The sequence below is a fragment of the Zootoca vivipara genome, chromosome 6, assembly GCF_963506605.1.
Source record: "Zootoca vivipara chromosome 6, rZooViv1.1, whole genome shotgun sequence".
Taxonomy (NCBI): Eukaryota; Metazoa; Chordata; class Lepidosauria; order Squamata; family Lacertidae; genus Zootoca; species Zootoca vivipara.
This window is the reverse complement of record NC_083281.1, coordinates 19,966,689-19,990,422: the sequence shown is the minus strand read 5'-3', so window position 1 is coordinate 19,990,422 and position 23,734 is coordinate 19,966,689. Positions and strand designations below refer to the sequence as shown.

At 45.0% G+C, this 23,734-nt stretch overlaps 1 protein-coding gene across 2 annotated transcripts; it reads right to left on the bottom strand.

The window, feature by feature from the left end:
- Positions 1-5,632: 5,632 nt before the first annotated feature.
- Positions 5,633-15,603, bottom strand: SELENOW (selenoprotein W). 2 transcript variants are annotated; one of them, XM_035120128.2, is made up of 6 exons: positions 15,447-15,603; positions 11,831-11,855; positions 10,919-10,972; positions 9,894-9,968; positions 7,199-7,316; positions 5,633-6,263 (listed from the first exon to the last, which is right to left on the bottom strand). In XM_035120128.2, the coding sequence occupies exons 1-5, from the start codon at positions 15,473-15,475 to the stop codon at positions 7,242-7,244; spliced, it is 258 nt and encodes an 85-aa protein (XP_034976019.1). In that variant the 5' UTR covers positions 15,476-15,603; the 3' UTR covers positions 5,633-6,263; positions 7,199-7,241. The 2 variants fall into 2 exon arrangements, with proteins under 2 accessions (XP_034976019.1, XP_034976020.1); XM_035120129.2 differs by having other exon boundaries at positions 5,633-6,260.
- Between the last annotated feature and the right edge of the window lie 8,131 nt (positions 15,604-23,734).

Below are 23,734 nucleotides of genomic sequence, written 5' to 3'. Positions count from 1 at the left end.
TTAACCATCATGCAACGGGGCTGGAGCGGGGTGGGGGAGGGGGAGGGAACGGGTGGAAGAAGCGGCGGGTCGGCTGAGGTGAACGAGGCTCCTCGGGAGCCATCTTGCGCGCCTTGTCAACGCCTCAGCTAGGCCCTCTCCGCCTCTGCTCCCGCACGGAGAGCCCGAGAGAGAGAAAGCCATGAAACGCCAGGGTTTCATTTCACATAATCGCAACAGTTGCTCTCTCCACAAATATCTAGCCGTCGTTTGAAAGAAGCTGCTCTGGGGCAGACGATAGACACTAAATTGTGGCAAAAGCAATGTGTTTTAATGGAGCTCTGCCCAGCCAAGCCATGCTCCATTCTTAAAGGAGAATGGCCGGTTTACATGAGAGTCGAACTCAGTCTCGCATGTGGTTCTGAAATAATCGCCTCAACGCGTTTTGTAACAAAAAATCAGCACACCTGTAATAATATCAAATGAATGCGAACTTAAGTTGCGCAGAATTAGGCCTACGTGAATCATGTCAACAGCAACTTAAAATATTTTTTGTTGCAGCATGGCTAAGTGATCACCTTGTTCGCAATCATCGTCCTGATCTCAAATCAGAATTGATTTCCATAGGATCCTCACCACAGATTCCATGGAATCCTAAATGGATTCTGTGCCATGTGGCAAGTGAGACTTAAAATTGCACACTAGTGAACTTACCATATGTAATTGGACATCATGTTTCCTTGGTACTTTTAGGTCAGTGGTAGGCAATTCAAATCTTTTGTTGCTGTCTGTTCTAGTCCTTGTTAACTACTGTACTGGATTTGCTTTTAGGTGAACATGGATAGAAACAGGCAAGGGTGGCTGCAATTCTAAGAGTGTATACTAGGGAGTACAATAAGTCCCATCAGGACTTAGACCTGCTTAAAAACACCTAGGACTGAATTACACAGCAAACACTTATTTATGGGTTAGAAGGCAACTATGAAAAGAGGCCGTTGTTTTGTGAAAAACTCAACAGAAAACACAGCTTGATTCTTTACATTAAATGCACACACACTTCATTGGAAAAACAAAAACTATGGGACTCTAAGTGTACTGTTTGACAGCAGTTTCCCTAACAGCAGAGGGGGAAGAGTGGTGGGTCTCAGATGGTTTTGGTCTGGACTTGGTTTATTGTGGGGGGGAATTCACATTTTTTTAAAATTAAACTTGTATTCTTCCCTTCCTCCCAAAGAAGCCCAGGACATTAACATTCGCATAAAGAGGTCCGTGCAGTTGAAGTAGCTCGGGAATTCATAGCTTCCATGACAATCATGGGGCTGTCTCAGTTTACATCCAGACCTTCTCATGTTGCAGAACACTCTTGGCTTGGTCTTTTGTCAGTTGGAGGCAGGGAATGGAAACAGGGGGCTCAAGCCCCTAGAACAGTGGTTCCCAACAGGTGGTCCGGGGACCCCCAGGGGTCCGCGAGCTATGCCAGAGGGGTCCGCAAGATGCTATTAGAATAAAAAATATATTAAATATATTTCGTATGATAACAGATTTTTTGTTTTGGCCGCTTCCTGCATGAGCAGAGTCTAGCGCTAAACTAGAATTAGATAGAGGCAGTAGTTCTGCTGTATGCCATTAGGTGGCGCTTTACAAACACTACTGTTTTGCAAAGAGGCAGCGCGCGCATTCTACTAACGCTCACCTCCCCAAGATGCTTTGCGCGCGTCGGCTTCATTTGTGCGCTACTGCGCAGGTACCCTGTCTTCTCCATTCCCCTCCCTCCTCCCTGGCGCACGCTGCCTCTTTGCAAAACAGTAGTGTTTGTAAACAAAGCGTTGTTTTTTGCGGAAGCTACAGTTCGCGTAGTTAAAAATGGACCGTTGGTTAAAAAGTGGTTCATCTCATTAAGAACTGAAAATTAAAACTAACTGTATACTGATGGAGTACTCTGTTGTAACTGTAAAAAACGTATAAATATAAAATATAAAAAGACTCTTAATTTGGCTCTCACTTTTTAATTTTAGGATTAGGAATTAATGGGGGTCCTTGTCACAATAGCGGCTCGATGAGGGGTCCTCGAGAAAATTTTGTTGGGAACCCCTGCCCTAGAAGCTTATATTGTACCCTGTAGGTGGGTTTTTGGCATCAGGGAGATATGCACCAGGTTGTTAGAAAACTCTTCACCCTACCCTATGTGGAGCTTTTCTGAGGGAGAGGAAAAATACTTTCTCTATCCCCCCCTTCCCTATTCTAAAAACATTCCCCAGCCCTCTAGCTTGCAATCTAATGCTTAGGTTTTGAACTGGCTACTAGCAATACTCAATATAATGCATCTGCAATTCTTTCTGCTTCCCCCACTGACCCCCATTCTTGTTTGCAAGCAATCCACAGGCATTTGCATTTAGCAGATTGCAGCATATCACATAGAATCAAAGAATTGTAAAATTGGAAGGGACCCTGAGGATCGTTAGTACAACTGCCTGCAATGCAGGAAACTCAGCTAAAGCATCCATGACAAATGGCAATGTAACCTCTGCTTAAAGACCTCCTAAGGGAGACTGGTCCACTGTCAAATAGCTCTTAATGTCAAAGTCCCCCCCCCCCCGATGGAATCTTCTTATCACATGGATCCATCAATTCGGACCCTACCTGGAGCAGCAGAAAAGATGCTTGTTCCCTCTTCCATGTGACAGCCCTTGAGATAGATGGCTATCATGTCTCCTCTTTTCCGGACTAAACATACCCAGTTCATTCAACCATTCCTCATAAGGCTTGGTTTCCAGACCCTTGATCATCTTGGTCCCCTCCTCTGCACATGTTCCACCTTGCCAACATCCTTATTAAATTTATTGCTACTTGTTGCACGCTTCACACAGAGCAAGGAAATTAAATTGTAAAAACGGGCTAGCTACTGTGCAGAGGATTCTTTTTTAGACGAGGGAGGAAAGACTTGGCAACTTCCCAAGGCAATTCTCCGCCTCAACATTTGCAATGTCTGGTTCAAATATTTTTCATCTAATTTGCGGGTTGAGAGGAGCAATGTTGGACACCTGCCAAATGTCTCAATGTGGAACAGATACTTGGATGAACTCTGGTGGATGTTAGCTGTAAACAGTGAGCAAAACCAAAACTATCAAAAGCCACTGTGGGCCAACAGCAGCAGTAATAAGGGATGGAATTATATAGTGCCACTATTTTCATAAGATATCCACTTAAGCCCCTATTGATCAGTGCAAACTATTCTAAATGAACCCATTAACTCTGCTTTTTTCAGCACAGAACTCTACATAAGGAACAAAGCTGACTAGTTTCCTGCTTTTGCTTGTTTGGAGTTCCTGACGTTGGCCTGAGAATGTTTGGTACGGATTGTTTGTGTCCATTTTAAATTACGAACTGCCCTGAGATTTACAGATGAAGGGCGCTGTACAAATTTATTAATAACAGCTTTCTCCCTCACCCCCGTGACCACCATCTGAAGTTTAGGACACACAGCTCTCTACAGATCGCTGTGAAAAGACCATGTACCGGTACATCTATTGAAACGCCCCTGAACTATATAGTCCATTGTGTTCTCATAACAGCTACTTCTTTTAAATCTAAATGCCATGCTTTGTTTCCCATTTCCATGCTGTGTCTTGTTGGGTCCTAGAACTTTTTCCACATGCCTTATCAAGTCGCCCCCCCATGCCATTCTCTCATGCCATGACTTCCTGTTGAAGTTCAGCGCCTTCTGCACAGCAGCCAGCCCTATACAGAGAACAGTAAACCAGAGGTGACAAACCTACAGCCTTACAGATTTTGTTGGACAACACTTTCCATCTTTTCCAATCACTGGACATGCTGGCTGGGACAGATAGGAGCTGGAATTCAACGGCACCTAGAGGGCCAGATTCCTCATTTCTCCCCTCCCCCCCAGCGTATTTTTTTATTAAATGTTTCAAACATTTTCACAATAATCTCCATAACAATTAAATTGTTTCATAAATTGACTTCCCACCCCACCTCCAGTGTTTTTACTCAAACCTTTTCTACTGTGTTATATCTTTATTACAAAATGTTTCTTTATTACTATTATTTTATCATTTTTCTTCTGCAGCTTTTATTGTGAATCCTGCTTGCAATTTCATTAGACTATATATATATTTTTAAAAATAGTCCACAAAAGGTATTCACAATTCCCCTACACTTCTTGGCAATAGTTTATCCTTGCCCCAACACACTACAAAGGGCTGCACTTGAAACTGTTTCTTTGTGAGGAAGTCAAAGTGCTCAAACCAAGTACCCTGCTTCCCTGTTTCCCTGGAATTTCAGTTTGGTTAAGCAATTTAGGAATGGGATTTTTCCTGTTTTTAAGCAGCAGGGTGCACACAGTCCTATGCATACAGTAACATACCATAATGGTACTACATAACTGAGGAGAGCCACCACCACCTCAACTCAATTCCCAGCTCTCTTGTTATGAAAACAAAAACCAAGAGCAATTTCATTTTGCGAGGCTCTGAAGGAACCACTTAATTCCTGCTTTTTAAGCAGCTTAGTACCCAAGTGATGGCATCCTGTTGGCATAGCAACGGCAGACCAGAGCTTCACATAAGCCAGGGACCTAAGAGCTCTTGCTCAGTATTTAAACTTGAGATTTAGCCCTTAAACATTTTATAATACGGTAGGTACAAATTGTGAGCCAAGATGTGCACCAAGCTGATTAGTGCCCTTTAAAATGAAAATATTTTGGATGAAATATGCACTGGCAAAATCAGTGGGAAGCTTAAATATACCAAACAAGATACAGATAATTTAAGGTGGAGCCCCTCTTGCTCCAGCAGCACTCCATACTCCTGATTTTATTTATAATGCTTCTCAATGTTTCTTCAAACTATAGAAAAAGAGGTCATGTTACTATTTGTAACTACAATTCAATGTTTTTCTGAGGATTACAGCAGATGTCACACATTCATGAAGATTGGAAATCAAATTTCACACATGCCTTAAGGGGAGGGAGAGAAAAGCATTTATTTGCAGAGTTTTATTAATCCCAACAACACTATGGTGATATTGAGCAGTCACTAAATCAACTTCTGGAGGAGTCTTTTGCACTTGGATCTCTTTTCAGAAGAGGGTATACAGGCTACAAGAAGTTACGCTTTCACTTTAAGAGGATGGGAGAAGACAAACTACAAAACCTCAATCACAGGATGAAATGGGCATGGAATACAAGGCAGCCATTCATCCATGGCACTCATATAAGCTCAGCTTTGATCTACGGTGGCTTAAGATCTAATCTGGAAATAATGATATTTATTATTTGTACTCTGCCCATCTGACTGGGTCGCCCCAGCCACTCTGGGCAGCTTCCAACATATATAAAAACATAATAAAACATTAAAGCTTAAAAAGCTTCCCTATACAGGGCTGCCTTCAGATGTCTTCCAGAGGTATAGTTTCTTATCTCCTAGACATCGGATGGGAGGGTGTTCCACAGGGTGGGTGCCAATACCAATAAGGCCCTCGGTCCTGGATCTCCGTGCCCGGGCTGAATGGCGGGGGTGGAGGTAAAATATTATAAAAGAAGGTAAAATATTGGTGTAAAAACGTAGATAGCCTATGCCTCACCTTTGTGTAGTTAAGCACAAATATGCAAGAGAATAAAGTGTTTCCACACAGGTTACAACTTGAAATGTCTTTTATTGGATGCCAAATGGATTCAACCTTTTTTTCCATCTTGCAACGTGAAAATCGGGAGTGGGATGGGAAAGGAACAAGAAAAAATACTCTAGTTGCATGTTTTTGGCCTATAGAGTCGGTTAAATGAAAGTAATTTTTTTTGGTGGAAAAGGAATTGGATTCCACCGTGCTGTGTAAGCATATTTTAAGTTGCCAACTCATAGAAGGCAAACGCACCCGAGAGCATCCCGTGATCTAAGAAGCCAGAACAAGTTTTTTGTTTGTTTGGTGAGAGAGCTCTAAGATGCCTACCCTCCACTGCAATCCAGAATAAGTGTTTCCACCATTAGTATATCAGATTAAAACAAGAACTACAGAGAAAGCCAAGATCGCGTGCAGCACACACTGAATACACAACACCAAGGTGTTAGGCACTGTAGTTGCTGGGCCCTGCTCAGGCCAGCACACAGGTGTCAAAGTGCATCTGATTCACAGCTCAAATTCTCCCATCAGGCTTTGCTCAAGCTGGCATCCTACGCAAGGGTTTTCAGGGAACTGCCAGGTGACGTTTCAGCAGCTCCCGTCATCAAGCGCTCGGCCAAGGTGAACAAAACAGATTTTTCTTTGAACTGCTGAGCAAGGAAGAGAAAGACAATTCAGTTACGTGATTTTGCTGCTGGAAGTGTACATGAGCAATTGCTTCCCCAAGCTGCCACCCATTGCCCCACCAGCTATGCTAAATGCTTCAAGTGTGACACGTAGAGGGCAGAAGATACTATTGTATACAGCCTGACAAAAGACAACACTGTCCATATTAGGTGTGGATTAGAACTCTGCACACGCTCAGAGACATTTCACACATGTCAGAGCTTATCTCCAAACTATGCCCCAAGGATCCTGATCTGCAAAAACAAAAGATCACCCTTGCTCTTGAGTTGCCACTGACTTACGTAGCTGTTTTTGGTTCATGCTATTTGCAAGACAGGACAGAACCATTTAGAAGTATACATCCTAGTCAAATGTAGGCTTCAAATCGGTATCGGACAAAGTAATTTGGCATCATCATGTAGATCAGGGGTCAGCAAAAAATTTCAGCAGAGGACCGGTCCACTGTCCCCCAGACCTTGTGGGGGGCCGGACTATACTTTGAAAAAATATATGAACGAATTCCTATGCCCCACAAATAACCCAGAGATGCATTTTAAATAAAAGGACACATTCTACTCGTAAAAACATGCTGATTCCCAGACCGTCCGCGGGCCAGATTTAGAAGGCGACTGGGCCGCATCCGGCCCTCAGGCCTTAGTGTTGGGGACCCCTGGTCTAGATGGAGATATAGATACACCCCCCTAGCTAGGGTATTAAGTAGGCCCAGCAGTAGCGGGACCTAATCATAATGGGAGTGTGCCTACTGCTACAGTTTTTGAGAAAGCCTAGCCTAACTGAACAATATTGCAAGCACTAGGGTGAAAGAGCATTTTGATCCCAGTACAGACCCCACCGTGGAGCCAAGACTCTTCAGCCCATGTATTACGGGCAGGAATATTTACGGGTTATTGTTTTTTACCTCTGCTAAGCATTAAGCTGTTGGTGCATTCTTCCAGCCATCCTTACGCCAAGGCGGCTTTGACGGCCATGATTATCTTCTTCAGCTTGGCACTATCATCTACAAAGCCATCTCCATTCTGGCAGGAAGAAAGGAAGCAAGGTCAGAAAAGGAAGTCCCCATCCCACCTCGCAAAAAATTTTCAGAAGCTACCAAGTTGATCATTGTCCGCCTAGGGCTCCTTTAGAGCATAGGTGTCAACCCCCAGATTTGAAGATAAGGAATCCTATGGGGCTGTCTATGCGCTGGATTATGGAGAAAGCTAGAGAGTTCCAGAAAAACGTCTACTTCTGCTTCATTGACTATGCAAAAGCCTTTGACTGTGTCGACCACAGCAAACTATGGCAAGTTCTTAAAGAAATGGGAGTGCCTGATCACCTCATCTGTCTCCTGAGAAATCTCTATGTGGGACAAGAAGCTACAGTTAGAACTGGATATGGAACAAATGATTGGTTCAAAATTGGGAAAGGAGTACGACAAGGTTGTATATTGTCTCCCTGCTTATTTAACTTATATGCAGAATTCATCGTGCGAAAGGCTGGACTAGATGAATCCCAAGCAGGAATTAAGATTGCCGGAAGAAATATCAACAACCTCAGATATGCAGATGACACAACCTTGATGGCAGAAAGTGAGGAGGAATTAAAGAACATTTTAATGAGGGTGAAAGAGGAGAGCGCAAAATATGGTCTGAAGCTCAACATCAAAAAAACCAAGATCATGGCCACTGGTCCCATCACCTCCTGGCAAATAGAAGGGGAAGAAATGGAGGCAGTGAGAGATTTTACTTTCTTGGGCTCCTTGATCACTGCAGATGGTGACAGCAGTCACGAAATTAAAAGACGCCTGCTTCTTGGGAGAAAAGCAATGACAAACCTAGACAGCATCTTAAAAAGCAGAGACATCACCTTGCCTACAAAGGTCCGTATAGTTAAAGCTATGGTTTTCCCAGTAGTGATGTATGGAAGTGAAAGCTGGACCATAAAGGCGGCTGATCGCCGAAGAATTGATGCTTTTGAATTATGGTGCTGGAGGAGACTCTTGATAGTCCCATGGACTGCAAGATCATCAAACCTATCCATTCTTAAGGAAATCAGCCCTGAGTGCTCCCTGGAAGGACAGATCGTGAAGCTGAGGCTCCAATACTTTGGCCACCTCATGAGAAGAGAAGAATCCTTGGAAAAGACCTTGATGTTGGGAAAGATGGAGGGCACTAGGAGAAGGGGACAACAGAGGACGAGATGGTTGGACAGTGTTCTCGAAGCTACGAACATGAGTTTGACCAAACTGCGGGAGGCAGTGGAAGACAGCAGTGCCTGGCATGCTCTGGTCCATGGGGTCACAAAGAGTCGGACACGACTAAATGACTAAACAACAACAACATGGGGCTGTCAACTCCCGGATATGAAAGTAAGGGTGCTGAATAAGGGAATTTCCCGCAAAAAAGGGAAAGTTGACAGCACTGCTTTGGAGTGTAGGGACAGATCAATGCCACGAGGACAGAGTTGGTACACGCTGGTCTTTGGGTGTTACATTACGATGTGAATGTAGAGTTTATTTATGCCACTCGCAGAATTCGGCTTCTCAGCGCAGAAGTTCCTTTTCCTTTTTGAATTCTTAGTTAGATCTGCACTTGCCCAAAGCCCCGTATAGGGAAGTTAGTCCTTTATTAAGTTTTTGTATGCGCTGAAAAGATGAGCAGGGCACAAATAATAAAAAAAATATTTCATTTTATTACTATAGGACAAGCTGCATTCTTGCCTTCTTGATAATTTGTTCTTTATTTTACTCTTCATTCACTCCATCCAGAAATCCCTTCCCAGGAAGCATCCCAAAGCAATTTAACAATAAAAAACTTATATAAAACTTATATAAATACAATTTTTAGGCCCCTATGGATTAGATAAACATCTCCACTTAGCCTGCTTCTGTTATTTTTTTGGGGGGGGGAGGAGTATGTGGGCATTTAAGTACCACTCTGGCTGGATTGTACCACACCATGCCCAGGCACATGCAATAGGTGTGTGGACTGTACCTTTCAGCTCTTCACCCATAAGAGTCCTCCCACCTTTTAACTCCTGCTGTGTCAGGGAGAAAAGGTATAGTCCAGGCATCCCCAAACTTCGGCCCTCCAGATGTTTTGGACTACAATTCCCATCTTCCCCGACCACTGGTCCTGTTAGCTAGGGATCATGGGAGTTGTAGGCCAAAACATCTGGAGGACCGCAGTTTGGGGATGCCTGGTATAGTCCATTTCTTCCCCAACCACATCCGTGTGCAAGTACAGAGACACGGGATCTGTGGCCCTCTGGAAATGCTTGGACTCCCATTGCCCCAGCCAATGCCTGAAGCTGCAGACCAAAAATACCTGGAGGGCTACAGGCTAATGAATTGGCTTAAGATGGTACTTAAGAGAGCAAATTTAAAACATGCACACACCTCTCTGACAATCCCCACATCTTGAAGAGGGAAAAACACCACCCCAGCAAATAATCTAAAACTTCTACAGTTCAGAAAGAGAGAGACACACACACACACAAAATCTTGTAAGGTTGCCAAATTGTGTTTTCCAGTGTTGGAAACACCTTGCATAGCTATGTGCTCAAGAATTGGCCTTCCACTGTCTTGCCAAGCAGGGCTCCCCAGAACGGCTCACCTTTTTGGAATGCACAAGCTTCCCAGCCACCGTGACTTCAAACCATCCTGTGACCTCACGAGTCCCTTCGCCAATCTAGGTAGAAAGTGGTGGGAGGGGATGAAACCACCTTAAGGAGCCATTGCACATCTTGGGTTATCATTAGATGCAAGCATGCAGCAATTTCTTCTTCAAGCATTTCTGGACAGCGACAGTAAGAAACGCCTAGCAGCATTGCCTCCCCACTCACCCAGCCCTCCCATGTGCAGGATGACCCCAGACCATCTCTCCTGTGCACTGCAGAAGACTGGGGCATGCTGGAGGCAAGGAGGTGGGTTCTTTTTCTTTAGGGAGAGTACAAACCCAACAATTAGTTGGTCATTATTTAGTTCTCAGATCACAACATCTCCTTCCTAAGCTGCCAAGAACGGCAGCCAAGCTGAACGTTTGATATAAGGTTGCTAAGCACTGCTATGCACGGACTTTTCTTTCCCCGCTGATCTCTGCCAAGGAAGAAAGCTCTAGGTGCTTTTTAGGGAGGGGTATGAGTTTGGGGGCGGGGAGAACCAGAGCTGCATGCATTCCAACAAAGATTAAAAATACATTAAAAACGTACTCAGCAGACAGTACTGGGTATAGATGGAGGAATAGGGTGTTGCCTTAGTTCTGCTTACAGAACTAATGACCTAGCCAGCTGAATCATCAGCCTAGAACACAGTCAACACCATCCTGGGTATGCAAGTCAACACCATGGAGATCTTTGTCAAAGGTAGCCACTGGTTTACAGTGGTTTCTGCAAAACAAGTCAGGACATGGATTGCCACAGGTTTTCAGTCCAAACCAGGTGCCTTTGTTGAGGGTGTGTGTGTGTGTGTCAGGGCCCCGGAGGGCCTTGAGTTAAAGTGTATCTTACATTCCACGCTAAGAGGCAACCGAAATGCCAAATTCCTTCCCTCCTGCTGCTTAAATCACCACAAATTGCCACAAATTGCATGGGTCGCAGTTCAGCAAGAAGACTTGTGCCAGCAGCACCTGGATCCACTCACCATTTCCAGCTTGCCCGGAAACTCCTTTTCGAGTTCCTTCTTGAGCTGCTGATACTACAAGTAAGAGGAGGAGGGAGAAGTTGTTTAAGAGTTCAGAAACATTGATTCACAGCTGTGATTATCAGAGAAAGTTAAAGCCCTCCCTAAGCACTCATGGACTGGTTGGACACAGAGAGATGCTGGGAGGCACCAGCTGGGGAACCCCCAAGGGAAGAAGGCTCAGAGCCCGGGGTGTGGTGGTGGGATGATGATGAGTGGTCAAAGGGAGAAGCCCAGGAAAAGGAGGTGTCAGAAGCTGAAGAGGAAACAGGGCTTAGTGAGCAGGGAGAATCTGTGGCAGAAAGCAGTCCAGAATCAGGAGAGGAGGGAGGCCTATGTTTGCATGGCCAACAGCTCAGACTCAACCCCTGTGCTCAATTAGCACATGCAAGCCATGAGAAAGCCTGTGGTTCTGCAGCAGAGCACATCTTTGAGTGCTAAAGGTCCAAGGATCAATCCCGGAAATCTCCCGGTATGGCTGGAAGAGAGATGTTATCCAAAACTCTGGAGAATCACTGCCAGTCAATGTCAACAATGTTGAGTATAAGGCAGCTTCCCATGTTCTGTGGGATGCAGAGAGATCCAGATCAATTCCAGGGGACCTTCCCTGCCACCCTCATTTCCTCCAGATGCTGGCGTTCTCTGTTCTCTACCAGCGGGACCGTCATAGCCCAGCCCAACATTACAAACCCTGGAAGCGAAATATGTGGTGCACTAATTCAGGCATGACTCTACTACACTAGCAAATACTGCTTGGGTCCTGCACTAACTGACACTACCGCTGCACCATATCCAACCAGCAGTTACTTTTGGTTGTTTCAGCCAAGTTTCAGACCAGGGTGTTAAGTGTTTTTGCCACACGGATCTACTCACCTTGGGACTGTATCCTCAGGCCCCGCTACAAGAAAAGTAAAAGGAAGCATTACTGCAACGTCACATTTAGCACAAAGCAAAGATGGAAAGTATGGGAGTTATAGGTCAGCCACAATCTCCACCCACCGGCCATGAACCGGCTTCTGTAGTCACCAGGCCACCTGCAACTAGCCAGATCCCTTAACCAGCTCCCCTTCTGTCTAGCAATCAAATGGAGCCAGGAAAATAACTTCTATGGGTCCTACAACTTTTGATCCCATTAAAGTTTCAATCCACTGGTTCCCATTCTGCTGTTCCATCACATAGTTTCTAGATCTGTGCATATTCCCCACCCCACCCCCAATACTTATTCCGATTTAGGATGCTAAATGTTGGCGGCCCACAAGCTTCCACAAGTTCTCTAAAGATGCTCTGATTTCCAGGTGCCCTCCATGGCTAGCGTGAAAGAGCAGGCGAGCTAAAATGTGGCAGGTTAGTAACTTTTGTGGCCTCATTTACAAGGTCGACTAACAAATTGTAACTACTGTATAGCTTTTCTTGATACTGAATCCAGGGGCAAAGTTAAAGCCCTGTGTGATGCTTACTCATTTCCAAGAGGTGAAACATCAGACAGCCTTGGTTAAACCAGACAATGCCTACAGCCCCTCAAACAGGCATATTCAAGGAAGACTCTCAGAAGCAGGAGGTAGAAGACAGTTTATATGTCAGCGAGATCAGGTTTCGGATCCAAAAAGCTCGCTTTCACACCACTGAATAGGACCATTAAACAGGTGCCTAGCTGGCTAGAGCCCCACCTTTCAAAGGTTATGACCAAGTACACCTGCAGACCTCAAGTTCAGAGCAACATTTGAAGTTTAGTAAAGAAGAGGAAGGTTTGGGGATCCTTTTTCAGTTTTATAATTCTCCAAGTTTCTAATAAACATTCCCCTTGCTTAAAGGTAAAGGGACCCCTGACCGTTAGGTCCAGTCGCAGATGACTCTAGGGTTGTGGCGCTCAACTCACTTTACTGGCCGAGGGAGCCGGCGTACAGCTTCCGGGTCATGTGGAGAACTCCCTGGTCCTGAATGGGGTAACTGTGCCCCTGAAGGACCAGGTGCGCAGCCTGGGAGTCATTTTGGACTCACAGCTGTCCATGGAGGCGCAGGTCAATTCTGTGTCCAGGGCAGCTGTTTATCAGCTCCATCTGGTACGCAGGCTGAGACCCTACCTGCCCACGGACTGTCTCGCCAGAGTGGTGCATGCTCTAGTTATCTCTCGCTTGGACTACTGCAATGCGCTCTATGTGGGGCTACCTTTGAAGGTGACCCGGAAACTACAACTAATCCCAAATGCAGCAGCTAGACTGGTGACTGGGAGCGGCCGCCGAGACCACATAACACCAGTCCTGAAAGACCTACGTTGGTTCGCAGTACGTTTCCGAGCACAATTCAAAGTGTTGGTGCTGACCTTTAAAGCCCTAAACGGCCTCGGTCCAGTATACCTGAAGGAGCGTCTCCACCCCCATCGTTCTGCCCGGACACTGAGGTCCAGCGCCGAGGGCCTTCTGCCGGTTCCCTCGCTACGAGAAGCCAAGTTACAGGGAACCAGGCAGAGGGCCTTCTTGGTAGTGGCACCCACCCTGTGGAATGCCCTCCCACCAGAGGTCAAAGAGAACAACAATTACCAGACCTTTAGAAGGCATCTCAAGGCAGCCCTGTTTAGGGAAGTTTTTAATGTTTGATGGATTTCTGTATTTTAATATTTTGTTGGAAGCCGCCCACAGTGGCTGGGGGAACCTGGCCAGATGGGCGAGGTATAAGTAATATATTATTATTATTATTATGTGGCCAGCATGACTAAGCCGCTTCTGGCGAAACCAGAGCAGCGCACGGAAATGCCGTTTACCTTCCCGCCAGAGCAGTACCTATTTATCTACTTGCACTTCGTGCTTTCGAACTGCTAGGCTGGCATTCCCCCTGCTTGGTTTTTCTTTTTTACGTTGAGCAAAGAATTTATTGAATTACCATATGACCACCTACAGCTACATTTATGAAGACAACCAGCCAGTGACACATCATGCACAACTTAACATGGGGACCTTCATTTGTCTATCTGTGGGAATGTGGACATCAACAGTGGATTCATGTCAAGCACTGTACAAAATTGCTTGCATCAATCTGAAGAAGTGGACTCTGCTAGTCCAACATTTCCCCAACTTGTGGGTCACGACTCACAAGTGGGGCCTAAAGCCTGTGCAAGTGGGTCATTGGGCTTTAAAATTAAACCCCAAATAATTATTGCTTTTAATCCTTAACTCGTAGAAAGAGATACCTCTTCCAACTTTTATTTCCTGGCTGTGTTGACACTTGCAGCCGGATGTCGGAGAGGCTTGAGGTTTACGGTACATTTAAACACTTGGGAATTGCTCTCTAGCAGAAGATCCAGTGATCTAGTGCTCATACAGGGAGCTGCTTTGAGCTGCCTGCGCATCAGAGGCAACCTGTAACAGTCACTCAAAATTAACGAACTGTTGCCAGATCTGCTGCCAGGATTAGGCAACTGTGCTCCGAAGTTTGCTTAGTCAAAATTTGTCTGCTACTTTTCTGCTGAAGAAACAGAAGTTTGAGCAACACCACTCAATGCTCTCTCTGTGCAAAAAGGACACTACATTGAACTGTCATGCGATAGGGATCCTCAATGCTACATTTCTGGAAATGAGGCTACCCAAACCTTGGCTTCATGTTACCTACTTTACTCAGTTACCACTGAATATCCTGAGTTTACTGCTACTACCCTTTGGTAGCACAAATCTTTGTGAAACATGCTTTCCAGCAGTTACTGCTCTTCTGCAATCAGACACCATGTGTTCCCCTTTTTAAAAATAAAAATAAAAATCCTGAATAACTTTGTAAGTACTATAAATATTTCAACAAAGCTGCACATTAATAGGGGCATTTAGTACACTTCTGTCTGGATTAAATAAAAAGTTATAAAGCAGGCCAATTTGTAATTAAAATGCATGAAACAGAGCTGCCAAAGTCCCAAGATCCAGAATTCATGTTGCAATAAACGGATGGGTCACCCATACCAAGTGAATTTGTGCTTCTGAGTCGCCCTACTCTAGAGGTCCCTAGTCCAAGAAACCATCAACCTTCAAGAGGTGCCATAGGAATCTCCCTCCCCAGGTTACCCAAACGCCCACGGCCACGGGCAGAGAAACCGGCTTGTCTGAGGCCTTCCTTTGCCATTTTCACTGTCGTCTACGGAGAGATCTTGCTCTAGAAATAACAGCAAGATCACCACCGTAGCAACGAAGGAAAGGACTTCGAGAGGCGTGGCGCCATCAACCTGCTTGGCAGCAAACCCCAACGCGGGACCTTGCGGGGTTATATTGAGCATCAGTGGGCTCGAATCTCCTTCGCCACATGCACGATGCAAATGGATGATGCAGTAGCATAAAGCTTATGCAATAGTAAAAAATCTGTTCGCCTTTTAAGGAATGGCCCGTTGGCCAGTTCAGACGAACAGCGTTCCCAGCAATCGAATAAAAAGAAGGCGGAAAGAAGCACAATAACCGCAGCAGCAACAATAGTAGCATATCTATCTATATCTATATTTCTTACAATGGCTTCTTACCAATATACCACCTTGATTTTGACATGCATGGCGACGGCTGGACCCTGCGGCTCTACCAGCAGCGACAGATGATCAGCTCTCACGCGGAGTTCAGGCCTCCAACGTTCTACTTTGGAACCTTGCTGCAAGGATACTTTTATCTCGACGTTCGGACGACACCACTGTGACCGCGAAAGTAGGGGAGGCGGAAATGGGGAAAACCACCCTCTTTTTCATCTTCTCTCTTCCGCATCTCGCTCCCCCGCCCCCACATCCTCCATATAACAGGCATCAGCGGGCAGACACGATTGTGTCGGCCGCTCGAGAACATTAATTAGAAAAAGGAGCAGAAGAAAACTACCTCTCTTTCCTCTCCCCCTTCTCCTGCTATGGTATCGTCCCAACCCCGCCACTACCAGACACAGGGAGGTCACTTGCTCGCAGGTGCAAAGCGAGGGTTTCATGTGTCTCCGTGCCCGCAAAAGAAAAAAAGAGCTTGGAAAATCGACAGGGTTACTGTTATTTTATTAAAAGCATCTGATTAGCAATTAGCGCGAACGTTCTGGAAGGAAGGAAGGACTTTGGTTCTGCAACATTAAGCAGTTGAGTGGTGAGAGGCGGCTCCTAAATGACCCGAACGCGTGTTAAAAGCGAACCATGCCTGAACTTGGCCCGAGGGATACGCAGAGAGCAAGGATGGCACAATCTGTGGTTCTCCAGTTGTTGTTGATCTGACATTGCATGGGCAATGCTCAGGAATGGTAGGAAGCACAGCCTGCAACATCTGATTTTTCACAGCCCTTGGCAGACATAATCAAATTTTATGGGCTTGGCCTATTAGTTCCAGTGGAACATACTTTCTAGCAAGGATATGATCCTGTAGCCCAATCCTAGGCATACTTAGAAGAAATTTCTTAGAAGTAAATTCCATTGATGCTTTTACTGCTGTGATGATTGCTGTGTTATATTTTCACGTACACCACCCAGGTTTCATTCTGTCATGAATGATCAGAATGAATGAATGACAGAATGATCTCGATACGAATCCAAGGCAGACCTTTTAATATCACAGTAATCCAAGTTTATGCACCAACTACCGGTGCAGAAGAAACTGAAATTGACCAATTCTATGAAGACTTACAACACCTTCTAGAAATGACACCAAATAAGGATGTTCTTCTCATTACAGGGGATTGGAATGCTAAAGTAGGGAATCAAGAGATAAAAGGAACAACTGGCAAGTTTGGCCTTGGAGTTCAAAATGAAGCAGGGCAAAGGCTAATAGAGTTCTGTCAAGAGAACAAGCTGGTCATCACAAACACTCTTTTCCAACAACACAAGAGACGACTCTACACATGGATATCACCAAATGGGCAGCATCAAAATCAGATTGATTATATTCTCTGCAGCCAAAGATGGAGAAGCTCTATACAGTCAGCAAAAACAAGACCTGGAGCTGACTGTAACTCAGATCATCAGCTTCTTATAGCAAAATTCCAGCTTAAACTGAAGAAAGTAGGAAAAACCACTGGGCCAGTAAGATACAATCTAAACCAAATCCCTTATGAATACACAGTGGAAGTGAGGAACAGGTTTAAGGATTTAGATTTGGTAGACAGAGTGCCTGAAGAACTATGGATGGAGGCTCATAACATTATACAGGAGGCAGCAACGAAAACCATCCCAAGGAAAAGGAAATGCAAGAAAGTAAAATGGCTGTCCAACGAGGCCTTACAAATAGTGGGGGAGAGGAGGCAAGCAAAATGCAAGGAAGATAGGGAAAGATATAGGAAACTGAATGCAGATTTCCAAAAAATAGCAAGGAGAGACAAGAGGGCCTTCTTAAACGAGCAATGCAAAGAAATAGAGGAAAACAACAGAATGGGGAAAACCAGAGATCTGTTCAAGAAAATTGGAGATATGAAAGGAACATTTCGTTCAAAGATTACCATAATAAAGGACAAAAGTGGTAAGGACCTAACAGAAGCAGAAGACATCAAGAAGAGGTGGCAAGAATACACACAGGAATTATACCAGAAAGATACGGAGGTCTCGTACACCCCAGGTAGTGTGGTTGCTGACCTTGAGCCAGACATCTTGGAGAGTGAAGTCAAATGGGCCTTAGAAAGCACTGCTAATAACAAGGCCAGTGGAAGTGATGATATTCCAGCTGAACTATTTAAAATTTTAAAAGATGATGCTGTTAAGGTGCTACACCCAATATGCCAGCAAGTTTGGAAAACTCAGCAATGGCCAGAGGATTGGAGAAGATCAGTCTACATCCCAATCCCAAAGAAGGGCAGTGCCAAAGAATGCTCCAACTACCGCACAATTGCGCTCATTTCACACGCTAGCAAGGTTATGCTCAAAATTCTACAAGGCAGGCTTAGGTAGTATGTGGACCGAGAACTCCCAGAAGTGCAAGATGGATTTCGAAGGGGCAGAGGAACCAGAGACCAAATAGCAAACATGCGCTGGATTATGGAGAAAGCTAGAGAGTTCCAGAAAAACGTCTACTTCTGCTTCATTGACTATGCAAAAGCCTTTGACTGTGTTGACCACAGCAAACTATGGCAAGTTCTTAAAGAAATGGGAGTGCCTGATCACCTCATCTGTCTCCTGAGAAATCTCTATGTGGGACAAGAAGCTACAGTTAGAACTGGATATGGAACAACTGATTGGTTCAAAATTGGGAAAGGAGTACAACAAGGTTGTATATTATCTCCCTGCTTATTTAACTTATATGCAGAATTCATCACGACTAAACGACTAAACAACAACAACAACCCAGGTTTCGGCAAATAGCTTTGGGGTTTATGGGGGGTGTTAGGGGAGGGGTAGCACCTCTGGCGGGGGACATGTGCTCCTTCTGGGGTAGTTTGTCCACCTTTGGTCCCCACCCTGCACTCAGCTCTCACCCATGGTTCCAAGAAGCTGTCAGCCGCACTCCAGGAATGGCTTCAGCTGGCTGCCCAAACCAGGTAGACAGACAGGCTCTAACAGAATTGAGCAGATAGACCAAGAGTGGATCCAACAGTCAAGAGGGTGTTTTCTGCACATGCTGGAGGCAGATATTCTCAAGAAACGCTCTCTGGATTCAGAAAACCTAAGTAACTGGCAGTTGTTGTTTAGTCATTTAGTCGTGTCTGACTCTTCGTGACCCCATGGACCATAGCACACCAGGCACTCCTGTCTTCCACTGTCTCCCGCAGTTTGGTCAAACTCATGTTCGTAGTTTCGAGAACACTGTCCAACCATCTCGTCCTCTGTCGTCCCCTTCTCCTTCTTTCCCAATATCAGGGTCTTTTCCAGGGAGTCTTCTCTTCTCATGAGGTGGCCAAAGTATTGGAGCCTCAGCTTCAGGATCTGTCCTTCCAGTGAGCACTCAGGGCTGATTTCCTTCAGAATGGATAGAGAAGGAGAAGGAACTGGAGAAGGAACTGGCAAAGCACTCCAGTATTTTGCCAAGAAAACGCCATGGACAAAGACAACTGGCAGTTACTAGGGAAATTTGTTGGACAAATGATATCCCATCAATCCCACTTCTTGCCAAATCACAGGTGCAAAGTCTTAACAGCATGAGAAATGGCAGAAAACAACATCAAGCACCCACCACTTGTTGCTCAGGCCTGAGGGAACAAACTTGTGCTGTTCCGTGCTGTCTTGGCTGTTAGCACTGAACCTCGCCGTTCCCATCTTCAGCCAGATTTAGCTGACATCTTTAATTCACACATGGTTTTCTTGATTTCTTCATGCCTGTGTTGTCCTTTAGCGAAAGTGCAGAGTTTGCACCCTGAATCACTGGCGTGCTTTCGCCCAGCCTGTTAGTGGAAACAAGCACTTTGTTTGCACCACACAGAATATGCACCTGGTTTGCAAGAAATGTTAGTGGGGTGGAAGAGCTGAAGAATATTTCACATCTAGCAACCAATGTGCCATTTCGGTTTCAGAAAGTACATGGGTAGACAAATCTAAAAATCCCAGGACACCAATTTTCACAGCCCTCTAGCAGCTATGGTAGCTCATTGACCAGAAGTAATTTATTTAGCATTAACTCTGAAAATGTATACTGGATTCTCACCAAACTAAGCCTCCTAGATCAAATTATACACGGGGAAGCTTCATTTGGTCAGTATATACTCAATTACACCTAGGTACAATCTGAAACCAAAGTGGGCCCACTGGTTGCCAGATGTGAAATGTATTGGCATTATTTTCAGTTCTCCTACCCCACTATATTCATAGAATGATAGATTTGTAGAGTTGGAAGGGACCCCAAGGATCCTCTAGTCCAACCCCTTGCAATGCAAGAATCTCAGCTAAAGCATCCACAGCAGATGGCCATCCAACCTTGCTTAAAAAACCCCAAGGAAAGACCCAAATGAGCAGAGAACATTACCATAGCTGTGTCAGATGTTTCCGCCATTCTAGTTCTGTGGGAAGAGGGTGGAGAATTGCGCATTGCATTCATGTACGTGCAAAAGGGCTTAATGGGCCTTTGTCCATAACTGGGGTCAGGGCAGGGCTGTGCTTTACTGTAGAGCTGTGATTGAAAGTCGAGTTTGTCGCATAAAATCAGCTTGGCGTTTCCCTTATGCACAGATGTTACCCGATTGGTTGTGCTGGGGGTGTGGCTGATTTATTGTGGCACATCAAAGTCGAACAGCAGAAGCAGGCGGCTGTTGTCCTACAAGGCATGCGTGGCTTGCGTGAGAGCTCTGTGAATCAAAAGCAGAGGCAGACCATACGCAGGGGCTATGTCGTCTTTCATTTGCAAGGCAGCATCATGAGATCAAAGCACAATCCCGGATGCCAGGCCAGTTCTGATCAGAAGGGCTAGCCTGACTGCCCTGGTAAAACTCTTCAAGTCTACAGTATAAGCAAGCCATTATGTCGAGAGAGTCTGCAAACTCAATGCCAGCAGGGATCAGAAACCAGAAAATTGGTTTCTACCCCCTCCTAGTGGACCCACAGAAAATAACATGGTTCCCTTTTGACACCTCCCCCCCCCAAGCTGATGCCCTCCAGTGTGTAAGGGGAGGGGTAGTGCATCTCCTGGGTGACACATCATACTCCTTCTGGGGTAGTTTGTCCACCTTAGGGCCCCACCCTGCAGTCAGCTCTCACCTGTGGCTTCTAGAAGCTGTCAATGTGTGACGGCTACCACAGTCCAGGAAACAACTTCGACTGGCTGGTTAAACCAGGTAAGGGTAGCCGATGGGTCTCAAACTCTCCATGAGTTAGGGACTTCCCCTGCATGCAGAGACAGGCTCTGCCAGATGGAGCGGATGAGAAGGATAAGAGTGGGTCCAACGGTCAAGAAGGAGGTTTCTGCACAGGTTGTAGAGGGAAGTGAGGGGCAGATGGGGCTCATCAGCCCCATCTAGGTAACTATATAGGAAAAAACTAATCCTAAACCAGGGATCAGCAAACCTTTTCCGCAGGGGGCCAGTCCACTTGTGGAGGGCCGGAATATCTATACATATATAAATGTAAACTGGGCATGTGGGTTACTATCCACTTTTCTCCAAAACCGCTTCACTGATTGCGTTCAAATTTGAACACAACATCCAAAGCGAATGTCCCGCAGGCTCTTATAAGGTTTTCAAAGACAGATAGAACAGGATAAACACCTGATCCTTAGAAAAGAACGTGTTACAACGTGGAATCAACAATATGCTTGTCAGATTACATCTCCTACAGAAGAAACATTGAAGAGATCATAGAAATAACTCTTCGGAATTTATGGCATTAGAAAGACAGTTCAAGGAAGCTATAATTTAGATACCGGTACTGCCACAAAAATTATTATGGTCACAAAACAGGAAGACAGAAGAATTATTCTGGATAACCTAAATGTCAGCATGAAATTCAGCTGTTAAGAAACAATGTCTGGCTCGAATTTGCCATTATAGCTAATATGTGTGCAGAATCTGAACTAGTATTCCCTTCCACTTAGATTATTCTTTGGCTGAATCGGACAAATCCCTGAATTAATCCACCTCTTTATGAAGTTGCTATGCGTAATATAATAGATTCTATGTCCGAAGAAGGAGGCAAAAAGTGAAGTAGCCCTTTCAAAACCCAGAATAAAAGTCTGGAAGATAAACCTGCCCAGGCAATTGCTAAACAACCTGCTGTGCGAAAATGTTTGGAAGGTAAAGGGACATAGCCCTTTTCATCACTGGGGGAGCAGGATGAGGAATGCAACAGCCCAAGGAATAGCCGTAATGAAGCTGCTGAGAGAATAAATTAATTTGTACTACAGTGGAACCTTGGTTCTCAAACTTAATCCATTCCGGAAGTCCGTTCCAAAACCAAAGTGTACTTTCCCATAGAAAGTAATGCAAAATGGATTAATCCATTCCTGACTTTTAAAAACAACCCTTAAAACAACAATTTAACATGAATTTTACTATCTAATGCAGGGGTGTCAAACTCAAATTCATCGGGGGCCGCATTAGCAGTTTGGTTGACCCTCAAAGGGCCGGTTGTATCTTTAGGACTATGTGTCCACTCTTTATTATCATAAATTATTGTCACTGCATTCAATTATTACTGTTTTTTGTAATAATGTAAGTAATAACTAGCTCTGAAAGCAGAAACATAGTCAGAATAATGGCAAGTAGATATTCAAATGTACAATTATTGTACAATTTATTGAAAAATGATTTTTGGTAACTGCACTGGGTGGTGGAGGCTCGCTAGGGTTTCATGCAGGACCTTTGCAGAGCTACTAGTACCTGGAGATGCTGGGGTCCTTCTGCATGCAGGACAGATGTTCTGCCAGTGAGCCACCACCCTTCACCAAAGGCTGAGGTTGACTCACTGGAGCTGCTCTCCTGGTTCCAGGGTTTAAGGGCCAGAAGTATAAAGCAGCATCCTATGTTTCTGGGGAGAGGGAGAGGGAGGGGAAGGGAGGGGAGGGGAGGGGAGGGGAGGGGAGGAAGGAAGGAAGGAAGGAAGGAAGGAAGGAAAGAGGGAGTGGGAGGGAGAGAGGAAGGAAGGAAGGAAGGAAGGAAAGAGGGGAGAGAAAGAAGAGTAGGAAATAAGGAAGAGAATAAAGAAGGAAAGAAAAAGAAAGAGGGAGAGAAGACGGAAAGGGATAAAGAAGGAAGGAAGTAGAGGGAAAGAAAGAATAAGAATGAGGGAGAGGAAGAAAGTTGGGAAGGACGGAAGGAAGGAAGGAAGGAAGGAAGGAAGGAAGGAAGGAAGGAAGGAAGGAAGAAAAGAGGGAGCAGGAGGGAGAGAGGAAGGAAAGAGGTGAGAGAAAGAAGAGTAGGAAAGAAGGAATAAAGAAGGAAAGAAAAAGAAAGAGGGAGAGAAGACAGAGATAAAGAAGGAAGGAGAGGGAAAGAAAGAATAAGAACGAGAGAGAGGAAGAAAGAAAGGGAAGGGGGGGTCGCCACCTTGATTCAGCGCCAGAAAAGAGCGCGAAGGGACCCAGGGGCAAAAAGCATTTCCCCGGCCCCAGCTGTTTGTCGGCGCTTTCTTGGCGCAGCGCTTCAGCAGCAAGGTCCCACTGCTGGGTCCCGCTGGCTGGGGCGCTCGGCGGGCCACATGACGAGGTCTGGCGGGCCGGATTTGGCCCCCGGGCCTTGTGTTTGACACCCGTGATCTAATGAGACCATTGATCCATAAAATGAAAACAATAATGTGCTGTACTATAAAATAAATAAGACAGTATTATATATTATAAAAATAAAAAATATTATTTTTTCTTACCTGCACTGATGATATCCTGATTTTATCCATTTCCACAGTCACTCACTCACTCACTCACTCACTCACTCAATCAGTAGCTGAACCGGGTTGCACACAGTCACAAAAACAAATTAACTGGAAAAGCCTCAAAAACAGAAACGCAAAATAAATAGCAAAAACAAAAGCGCCAAACTTATTCCCTGCTGTCTTCTACTTAAAGCGCCTTTGTTTTGTTTCGGTATTAACTCAATAGTTCATGAATCAAATAAGTTGTAATTAAGTAGCAAGTCAGTTGCTTGTATTCAAGAAGTTCATATGAAAAGCATTACATCTGATTTTATTATTAATCAATGGAATGCAGGAATATTTGTTTGTTTGTTTGTTTGATATCTATACCGCTTTATATTTTTAATAAAAATCTCAAAGCGGTTTACAGCATATTAAATCAATAAATCAATAAAAGACTAGCCGGGTGATGTTCCTCCGGCGCGGCCTCATGCGGAGCCTCTTCAAAAGGGCTGGGTGAGTGTGGGCCTCGCCCTCTAGGCCAGGTGGAAATGAACCAGGAATGGTGCCCCACCGCTGGCTAAGAAGCGCTCCAAGGT